The 11,524-nt window shown below is 36.0% G+C and overlaps 1 protein-coding gene across 1 annotated transcript; it reads left to right on the top strand.

Moving 5' to 3' along the window:
* Positions 1 to 681: 681 nt before the first annotated feature.
* LOC127851190 (uncharacterized) lies at positions 682 to 3,963 on the top strand. Its single transcript, XM_052384821.1, has 2 exons — positions 682 to 854; positions 1,124 to 3,963. Exon 2 carries the CDS (start codon positions 1,690 to 1,692, stop codon positions 2,320 to 2,322), a length of 633 nt encoding a protein of 210 aa, XP_052240781.1. The 5' UTR covers positions 682 to 854; positions 1,124 to 1,689; the 3' UTR covers positions 2,323 to 3,963.
* The last annotated feature ends 7,561 nt before the right edge of the window (positions 3,964 to 11,524 follow it).

An 11,524-nucleotide genomic window follows, 5' to 3' on the forward strand; every position in this document is an offset into this window, starting at 1 on the left:
TCATTACAAATAATTTATATACAACGCATGACCGCGTTGTGAAGATTTCGTGTCGTGCACAACAAACGTGCCTTATCTTTACGGTCAGTGAAATCTTGGGATGCCAACGGTCCGGTATTAGCAAAATACAGCCGTTTGTCTCCAAACATATGTCTGTGACACGCACAATTTTGGCAATTCTATGACTTTAAAAACTATTTTCAATATTTTATTCAATTAATGTACATAACAAATACGATTTCCTTGATTAGACTCATAGCTGTTGTTATTGTCGTCAGTCCGGAATAATTATTAGCAGGCAAATGTGGATGATTCCTTTCGAGTTTGTCGCGATTTGATTAGGAAATTTCTCGCCATTCATATATATATATATATATAATAATAATATAATAATTATGAAATTAAAAATACCTTCCCTAGTGTTCGAACTTATAGCAGTGCGCTAATAAATACCGGGTACTTACCACTGCACTACAGCATACCGTCTTTATCGGTTACTGTCCGTGTCAATCATAAATTGAAGCCATAGTTTTAATGTAAACAGGTATGATTAAATTCTTTAGATCCTCACCAAACTCATACTAGATCTAATATTTGTATAAATTATAACTAATCATGCTTGACGCATTTTCATTAAATTGTCACGGGAGACGACCGCGAGGTTCTCATTTGGACGAGGGCAACTATACGCCATCCAAGTGTGACGGTCCCCTCTCCAGTGATGAAACGTTCTCGTGTGTACCGTCGAATGTCAAGATGAGTCGGTAGAAGCGACCGGAGGTCTACTCTCAGAGCCCGCTTTCCAGACCAAGGAAGCCGATGATGATATGAGCTATGACGCCGGCGCGAGTGTTGTAGGTATTGACTTCGACTTGCGTAAATGGTACGAAAGCTTTATGCGTTCGTTTACTAAAGAGCAAAATGTGTTCCTATATATAATGGTATTTTTTTAAATTAAAGATGTCATTATATCAAATTATTATGGAATTTAGGCAAATGGTATACTAACATCAACTATCAAATAAAACAAGCATTAAAACTTTCGATTTTTTTTTAAACCTGGCTTACTATGTATTATTTGTTTGGGGCTCGTTATGATCTTTTCACATTTGTACTTTTTAAGGCAATATGACATCAGTGACGTTACAGCTGACGAAGAAGAAGTCAAACGTTTTCTTCCAGAATTGAATCAGCCCTCTGCACGCAGGAGGAGAGATCTGGTCCGTAGAACTCGAAATGACCTAGCACGATGGGAGACGGAAAAACTGCACATAGCTGTAACTGGAAACTCCGGAGTTGGCAAATCGAGCTTTATCAACGCTATTCGTGGACTTCATCCTGGTGACGCAGGATGGGCGCCCGTGGATGTAGTTGAAGGAACAATGCGACCAACACAATATAATCATCCCGTCTTCCCCAATATCTTGCTTTGGGATCTTCCGGGTGTTGGTACAAAAAACTTCAGGCGAGAGACCTTCATGGCCCAGGTTGAATTTGAAAGGTACGACTTCTACATCATTATTTGTGCTGGGCGTTTCACCGAGAACGACATATGGCTTGCCGAAACGATACACCAGAAGGGGAAAACATTTTTCTTTTATACGCACGAAGGTTCAGCAAGAAATCGATAACGCCAGGCGAGTTTATGCGGGCGAATCTGTTTTCGACGAAAATGTGGTTCTTAGAAAAATGCGCAAGAATTGTTCCGATAGTTTGCCGAAATCGCGAGGGCGTGAGTTGTTCCTCATCGACAATTACGAACCACAGTTGTACGACTTCGGTAAGCTTGCAATGGCCATCATTCACCAATCGCCGCCTAAGAAGAAAGAGGCGGCCACGTTCGGGATGTGTCTTTCGACCGAGGATGTAATCAAAGCAAAGGAAGAAGAACTTAAAAAGCGGATCTGGAAAACAGCTTTGATGGTTGCCGTAACTGAAGCTTCTCCTATCGATTTTCTTGGCATTTTGTCGACTGATGAATATCTTCTTAAAGAGGCACATTTCTATCGGGAGCAGTTTCAGCTAACAGATGCGCACCTAGAGAAGTACGCTTCAGCTGAAGGTAAAACGAAACAAGAATTCGTGGAGTGCAAGCAACTGAAGTCGACGATACTAAGCCATCGTGCAAAGATACCGATGCTTTTAAATATGCTAGGTAAATCCAACCCAAAGGTTAATTTTATTCTGCTTCCCGTACTGACAGCCGTGACCTCCGGTGCAGTCTCGTTTGGAACAGGGATGAAGTTCCTGCGGGTTGCTTTGAATGTTGCCGTTGAGGACGTGAGGAAAATAAACAGGGCCATGAAGTCATACACTAGATAAGAACTAAATTCATCTACGGTTAAGAGAACTGAAAGCAAAATTGTTACACATCAATAATTGAAACGATTTGCGTTGAACATTATAAAAGTATTATTCATACACACTTTGTTTCATTGCAATGTAATGTTAGTTACCTCACCAGAAAATATATGAGCCATGCTCTTTAAAAGTGTGGTTTTATGCATGTGCGTAAAGTGTCGTCCCAGATAAGCCTGTGAAGCCCGCACAGGCTAATCAGGGACGACACTTTCCGCCTAAACTGGATTTTGCTAAAAAGGGACTTTCTTGAAACAAAAAATATCATAAAAGCGGAAAGTTTCGTCCCTGATTAGCCTGTGCGGACTGCACAGGCTAATCTGGGACGAACCTTTACGCGCATGCATTAAACCCCCTTTTCATAGAGCATGGCTCATATGAATTGTAACGCCTAGATCTACTCTAGTAAGTGACTTTTTAAGAGAACATGACAACTGTATGTCCATGGGGAATGAATTAGAGTGTTTAATGTTCAAGATCACCAACTAGATGTTAATACTGTTTATAGCATCTTAACATACTTAACTTTTTTGGGGTTGGCTCCGGTTTGCTGTAAAAAAACGGCCTGGTACAGAATGTTTATTTCTATTAAAAACATCACATACTGTTTTTATTTCAAAGTTTGAAACATTTAGCGTTTGCGGTAAATAAACACAAATTGTTGATCTGTTTGCGTGGTTAAACCGGAAGATAACTTGCAAAAAGGGTAAATGAGTTGTTGCAAAAGTAATTGTATAAGTGTAAATAAATTATGTGCAGTCTTTACAATTTACACACAAACTACACATACATTCCTGCTATCGGCTCTCGTAACTCTTTTAGAGTGGTTTTGTACATATACATGTGCATATAATGATTTTGTACTGCTTTACTGTGTTTTATCTACAAAAGTGAGACGTTAATAAACTATTCTGTCTGTCTGCCTGTTTGCTTAATGTATCAGTAGATAATTTAAGCTTCAAATCCAGTTTTTGTAATTTAGTTTGTGAAACCAAATTTTTTTCAATTTATATGCATTTTGTGTCCAATCGGTTTCACCGGAAGGGGACTTATGGTTTGCGCTCTAGGTGTGTGTCTGTCTGTCTTTCTGTCAGTCCGTAATACTTTTCTGGATCCTGCGATAACTTTAAAAGTTCTTCGTATTTGTTTATGAAACGTGAAACATGGACAGATGGCAATATGGACATTATGAACGTCATTTCATTTTGTTCCTACGTCAAAAATTATGGTTGCTATGGCAACAAATAAACAAAATTCTGACAATGGTGGAGCCGGTAGGAGACATATATTGCTTGGCAATAGTCTTGTTAAATATGATTTAATTTAATGTGTTTAATAGTATTAAATGCATTGCATGTGTTCAACTTAAAATAATTAACTTTACAATATTTATTATATAATAAATTATGTTTGAATATGTATTCAAAGCGTTTCATATTTATTGTATGTTTTGATTCAATTCATAAATATATATTTGGTTTAACTGCATTGTGTTCTTTTCGTGATCTTTTTCAGCATCTTTCTCCACAAGGCTTGTTATTTGTTAATGTCTTTTTTATTTCATGTGATCCGTTTCGTATTAAGTTTTATAAGATAGTATTTATATGTCCAGGGTGTTTGTATATATGCTTTATAAAGACCAACAACTTCAGGACTAAATTCAAATAATTATTATATTTCTGACAAATTACTTTTGCTACATTTAAGTTCCGTACGATATTTTTGATTGAATCAAATAAGTAATATTGTTATAATATTAACTACTTTTTGCTTGCTGGAATATAATAATATAATAAAATTAAATTATCTCACACTGTTAACATGTTAATTTATCATCGAAAAGTTAAATTAAATAAGCAAACTTGTGATAATGATGATGATTATGATAATAATAATAATAATAATAATAATATTATTATTATTATTATTATTATTATTATTATGGAGTTCCGTAATTTTGAATTTACCCTAAATCCTATAATTATTTTCGTTTTTTAATAATAATAATAATAACAATAAATATTATAATAATAAAATAATCATAATAATAATTATTAGTATTATTATAATTATAATAAATATTATTATCATTATAATTATTTTATAATAATAAAAATAATAATAATAATAATAATAATAATAATTATTATTATTATTATTATTATTATTCTTATTACTACTACTAATACTACTACTATTAATATAAACATAATCATTAGAGTAAATTCTAAACTACTGAACTCCATAATCATATTATTAATGATGACATTTATATTACATGTTAACATTTTTCACTATAAATATTTTGCGTAACTTTAAAATGGATTTTCTTTGATATAAAAAAATGGATACTAGAACATTTGTATTGTATGCCATTTTTAAGGTATAGAAGACGGAATTTTTTAATGTTTTTATACCCTTCCGTAAAAAACTACAACATATAATTATTATATTTAACATCTTCCATTTTTGTTCTGACGTAATTCAACGGAAGTTTATTTTCAGAGGTATACTACTTTCCGTAAAAGAGTAATTTGTAAATAGAGTTCCTCGCTGGAGGGCGTACATATTACCATGGTGTTTTTAACTGAATCATTTTCACTGACTTAGTCATACGAATTTCCATGGCGACCGCAGCGATTGCCAGACTGAGCAGGTTGTGGACAAGCATTTCCATCAGCTTCCCCACCACGTACAGGCACTTCAAGTCCATCGTAGCTTCAATCCTTCTCCACGGCTGCGAGACATGGACGCTTCGAGCGGACACAGAACGCAGGGTACAGGCATTTGAACAAAAATGTCTCTGAAGACTGCTCCGCATTTCCTATTTGTAACACAAGACCAACGAATACGCCGGAACATGACTGCATCACTTGTTGGTCCACAAGAATCCCTACTGGCTACCGTCTAACGACGAAAGCTGGCTTGGCTTGGACACGTCAACAGACACAAGTCTCTGTGCAAGACTGTTTTCCAGGACACGCTAGAGGGAGGTCAATGTCGAGGCCGTCAGAAAAAAAAGAATTGATAATGTAAAAGAGTGGACATCCTTTCCCATAAAAGGATGAATGACTCTCAGCAGCACACAACAGACCTGACGCGAGGAGGATTTTTGTACCGTCGTCCCTCATTTCCCCCGGGATTGATAATGATGATGATGCTGATGATGATGATGAATATTGGTGATGCTGCTGCTGCTGCTGATGATGATGATGACGATGATCATGATCATGATCATGACGATGTTGATCATGATGATGAAGATGATGATGATGATGATGATGATGATGACGATGGTGATGATGATGATGATGATGACTTACCTGACCTTAGTACAATTGGATACACTAATATAATTTCTCGTATAATGCATAGAATTTGCGTTCTCTTATAATACACAGAATTTGCGCATGTATAATGTAAAGTATAACACAATCCAAGATTATTTTATTTTCCCGACGCGGTTTTATTTCTAAAAATATTTTTTTGACGCAATATAATGGCTTAACACTTCTTTCTGTAACTGTAAATTATTAACATTATAATAAATATGAATTAGAGTTAATACAAACTAACTAAACCCCATAATGATACTATTGAAGATGACACTTATATTAAATCTGTTAATTTTAATGTTAATACTTGTATTGTATACAATGTTTAAAGTATCGAAAACGATACAACTTCATAAAGCAAGTTATTTGCCTAAAAATGTAGATGCGTGTCTATTATTTTCAAAAATATTTTAATGGGGTCAGAGGTAACCAAACATGAAAGCAGGTTTCAACTCTATTGCTTTGTAACATATTTTTGGGACAAGCCGTTATTTAATCCTAAGCATCACCTGCTATATACTACACATATACAGGTAATCTCAATTGCACGAAAATATATAAAAAAACTTCAATTACATATTATATACAAATAAAGTTGTTACACATGGTGATCCTTCGCAACATGAAATATCAACAGTACCTTGCGTATAATGAATATAAATGATGAAATAGGACGGAGAACACTCAGGATATATCGATCAGCGTTAAGTTTAGTGCATAACACGTCATTTCGTAAATACCAGTATACTGGTCTAATTCTTTTCAAAATATGTTAACTATATTTGCGTGGAAGGATGATTTAAAAACTATTACTTTATCTCGATGCATCAAAAGCTTTTGGCTTATCGACAGACAAAAGTCGGGAATGGTCCTTGATGTATTAAGAGATCTTAAAAGCCGGATCTGAACTGCTTGATTTTGCGGTGGTAAAATGTTAACCTGCATTAACTAGTAGGCTGGGTTTATCTGCTAGTGATTCACTGCTAACATCAGAGTGTTTATAAATAGAAACACGTGTTTGGGCAGACAGCCATTTGGAATAGCATTGCATCTGTATTTACATGTAAACTTGATTTGAGTCATTCGCTAGCTATTGTCTGAGAGAAGTTCATAACCTTTCTAGTGGGCGGTGCTTAACATTAACAGGGAAAATTGAATTTCAAGCAGACAACAAACATTTTTTTCTGTAAGTCAATAACTATATAACATTCAACCACCAAATTACACATACATATTGTTTGTATATTAAAGTGTTTGTATGCCAAATTTCATTGGAAAATATTAAATACAAACTTAAATATTATGAAAATAATCAGTTTTGTTTTCTGCTGTTTACACACCAGTGTACAACTGAAAAGTAGACATTTTGTGAGTCTGTGGCCCGTTTATACTGCTTCTCTGGTGTTTAAGATGGCTCCATGAAACCCGTTAGGATCAAGCCCGGGACCACATGATTGCTAGACAAACACCATTACAATTACGCTACTGCGAACTTAGACCGTTCTTAGATATATAGTTGGAGCAACGCTGTCCGCATGTGGCATAAAACCCATTTTCGCGGGTCATATATTGTGTCATAGCTGTTGCTCATGATACATTAAGTAACAAGAGGGCCATGATGGCCCTGTATCGCTCCACTGTTTTTTATGCGAAACAAACGCGCAATGCGCATGGGTTGAAATGTACTCAAGCATGTGACTTTCTCTGTCTATCCCTCGTCCCACTGGGCGCTTTAAGTTGGAAGATGAGCATTTTTATATATGGAAAAAGTTACTACCGTGTTAACTAAACAGACTAAAAAGCCCGGGAATTGTTCCTTTGAAGCACAGTCCCATTGCTTATAACGTAGGTACATTTATCTCTCCTAAAGATATTGTCGTTCTTTCTATTTCAAATATTTTTAGATGCTGAAGATAAAATATACGCATTTGATTTGAAACAGATTCACAAGACCCGTAGGAATCAAAATGCCTTAACCGTTTACCAAACGACACATTTTGGACTTCCCCAATTTGAAAAAGGTTGCAGACGACAATTAAATTGTAATGGAATATTAAGGAAATAATCAGGTAGGGTAGAAATAATTGTGATAAAAGGAGAAATTGCTCATCTTGAGCAATTTCTCATTTTATCATAATTTTTTATAAAGTCGTCAGCTATAAACCCGTAAAATCCTGTTGGTGTTTGGTAAATGGGTTAATAATCTTTGGTTCCTTCTTAGAGCCTTTCACACATTTATAACAAATACAATAGAAGCATCTTTCTTTGTAAAGAATCATCTCAAACAAGGGCTGTTTGTAAAACATGCATGCCCCCCCATATGGGCTGTCAGTTGTACTGGCAGCCATTGAGTGAATACGTTTTTTGGCACTGTGACCTTGACCTTTGACCTAGTGACCTGAAAATCAATAGGGTTCCATCTGTGAGTCATGATTAATGTTACTATGAAGTTTCATGATCCTAGGCGTAAGCTTTCTTAAGTTATCATCCGGAAACCATTTTACTGTGTGAAGTCACCGTGACCTTGACCTTTGACCTAGTGACCTGAAAGTCAATAGGGGTCATCTGCAAGTCATGATAGATGCACCTATGAAGTTTCATGATCCTAGGCGTAAGCGTTCTTGAGTTATAATAAGTTGAGTCACCGTGACCTTTGACCTAGTGACCTGAAAATCAATAGGGGTAATCTGCGAGTCATGATCCATGTACCTATGAAGTTTCATGATCCTAGGAATAAGCGTTCTTCAGTTATCATCCAGAAAACATTTTACTATTTCGGGTCACAGTGACCTTGACCTTTCACCTGAGAATCAATAGGGGTCATCTGCGAATCATGATCAATGCAACTATGAAGTTTCATGATCCTAGGCATAAACCGTTCTTGAGTTACCATCCGGAAACCATTTTACTATTTCCGGTCACCGTGACCTTGACCTTTGACCTAGTGACCTGAAAATCAATAGGGGTAATCTGCGAGTCATGATCAATGTACATATCAAGTTTCATGATCATAGGCAAAAGCGTTCTTGAGTTATCATCTGGAAAACATTTTACTATTTCGGGTCACCGTGACCTTGACCTTTGACCTAGTGACTTCAAAATCAGCAGGGGTCATCTGCGAGTCATGATCAATGTACCTTTGAAATGTCATGATCCTAGGCCTAAGCGTTCTTGAGTTATCATCCAGAAACCATCTGGTGGACGGACATACGGATGACGGACGGACCGACATGTGCAAAACAATAAACACCCTCTTCTTCGAAGAGGGGCATACATATAATTAACAACCCACACATCCCTTAGACCAACAGGCCTGAGAATATTATGATAATCTAAAGATTATTTCTTATATTTATAAATGTATTTAATTAAGTAATACATATTACTTCTAAGATCAATTCATAACTTATATTAAGAAAAGTATAAAATGATCAGAAATTTATATGGATCGTTGAGCAATTGACAATCATATCGCCACAATTCATGAGTCACAATTCACAAATGGAACAATGAATCATTAGTTATTAAAAAGCAGCATATAGACAGTTAAGAACATTGCACTTCATTAATTCCTACACCTTCTCTAGGATACAAAGTTTGAGTTTACAATGCAGTATCATATATTGACTTTTATGGAAATAATTATGTTCATGGAAGTTGTGTTTTAAAATCAATAAGATATTATTAAACTGGTTTAAACACTACAAAAAAGACATTAAATAAACATGTCATCCGAAATTTTTTTATCGGGATATATGGTCACTTTCGACATATTTAAATAAATCCCGACATTTTTCAGTTTATAAGAAAAACATTCAGAACACATGTTCTTACTTCAATTCCTTTTTAAGCAGTCACCATCTGATCTAAAATGGCACTAAATGACAGGGTTTTATCGCATGTTTACAAGATGTTGTCGTTGTTGTTGGTCACAGCCACACGGCCGCAGTAATCTCCCCTGATAAACGTCATATGTTCAGTTTTGTGACCTCCCGGGACAGGGTCAAATTTGAGCCCTGGGGAATAATTTTAACAAATTTGGTAGAGAACTATTAGATATCACAACATACCAAATTTAGTAGCCCTAGGCTCTATAATTAAGAAAAAGAAGATTTTTTAAGTTTGCACAAAATAGGCCTTATTTAAGCATATGTTCATTTTTGAGGCTCCTGGGGCAAGGTCAAATTTGTTCCCAGGGGCATAATTTGAAAAAAACAAAACGAAGTAGTAAACTATTAGATGTCACTACCTACCAAATTTGATAGAAATAGGCCCAATGGTTATGGACATGAAGATTTTTTTAGTTTGCACAAAATGGGCCCAATATAAGCATATGTTCAATTTTGTGACCCCTGGGGAACGGTCAAATTTGATCCCAGGGGCTTAATTTGAACAAACTTGGTAGAGAACTATAAGATGTCATTACATACCAAATTTGGTAGCCCTATGCCATACGGTTATGGACTTGAAGATTTTAAAAGTTTGCACAAAAAAGGACTTAAATAAGCAAATTTTCGATTTTTTGACCCCCCAGGGCGGGGTCAAATTTGACCCCAGGGGCATAATTTGAACAAACTTGGTAGAGGACTATTAGATGTCACTACATACCAAATTTGGTAGCCCTAGGCCCAATGGTTATGGTTAAACAGATTTTTAAAGTTTGCACAAAGTAGGCCTTATGTAAGCAAATTTTCTATTTTTAACCCCCCCGGGGCAGGGTCAAATTTGACCCCAGAGGCATAATTTGAACAAACTTGGTAGAGGACTATAAGATGTCACTACATAGAAAATTTGGTAGCCCTAGGCCCAATGGTTACGGACAAGAAGATTTTTAAAGTTTGCACAAAATAGGCCTTATAAAAGCAAATTTTCAATTTTTTAACCCCCGGGGCTGGTTCAAATTTGACCCCAGGGGCATAGTTTGAACAAACTTGGTAGAAAACTATAGGATGTTACTACATAGCAAATTTGATAGCCCTAGGCCCAATGGTTATGGACAAGAAGATTTTTAAAGTTTGCACAAAATAGGACTTATATAGCAAATTTTCAATTTTTTAACCCCCCGGGGCAGGGTCAAATTTGACCCCAGGGGCATAATTTGAACAAACTTGATAGAGGACTATAAGATGTCACTACATTCCAAATTTGGTAGCCCTACGCCATATGTTTAATGTTTGCACAAAATAGGCCATATATAAGCAAATTTTCAATTTTTTGACCCCCCGGGGCAGGGTCAAATTTGACCCCAGGGGCATAATTTGAACAAACTTTGTAGAGGACTATAAGATGTCACTACATACCAAGTTTGGTAGCCCTAGGCCCAATGGTTCTTGACAAAAAGATTTATAAAGTTTGCACAAAATAGGCCTTATATAAGCAAATTTTCAATTTTTAGACCCCCAGGGGCAAAGTCAAATTTGACTCTAGGGGCATCATTTGAACAAATTTGAAAGAGGTTCACCACAGGAACATTCCTGAGAAATTTCATCAGAATTGGACCAGTAGTTTAGGAGAAGAAGATGTTTCAATAAAAAGTTAACGCACGCACGCATGGACGCACGCACGCACACACGACGGACACAGGACCATGACATAAGCTAAAAACCATACGAAAATTTTCGTGAGCATTTCTTTTCAGGACCATCCGACAAACTACCAATATTCCAATATTCCAGCACAATTAAAATTTAGGTAGCTAGAAATTCAATACTTGAATTGTAAGATTACTTGTTTGTGCTGTTTTCTAAATCTCTGGCGTTACTGCAGATTTTTTTTATAAATGAGCCACGGTCTGGAAAAAACGAGTTCAGTGCATGTGCGAAAAGTGTCGT

The sequence above is a fragment of the Dreissena polymorpha genome, chromosome 11 (assembly GCF_020536995.1).
Source record: "Dreissena polymorpha isolate Duluth1 chromosome 11, UMN_Dpol_1.0, whole genome shotgun sequence".
In the NCBI taxonomy this organism is placed as follows: domain Eukaryota; kingdom Metazoa; phylum Mollusca; class Bivalvia; order Myida; family Dreissenidae; genus Dreissena; species Dreissena polymorpha.

What these genes read in the sequence shown, in the direction of transcription:
- LOC127851190 (XM_052384821.1), top strand. Translation starts at nt 1,690, where the DNA reads ATGCGCAAGAATTGTTCCGATAGTTTGCCGAAATCGCGAGGGCGTGAG.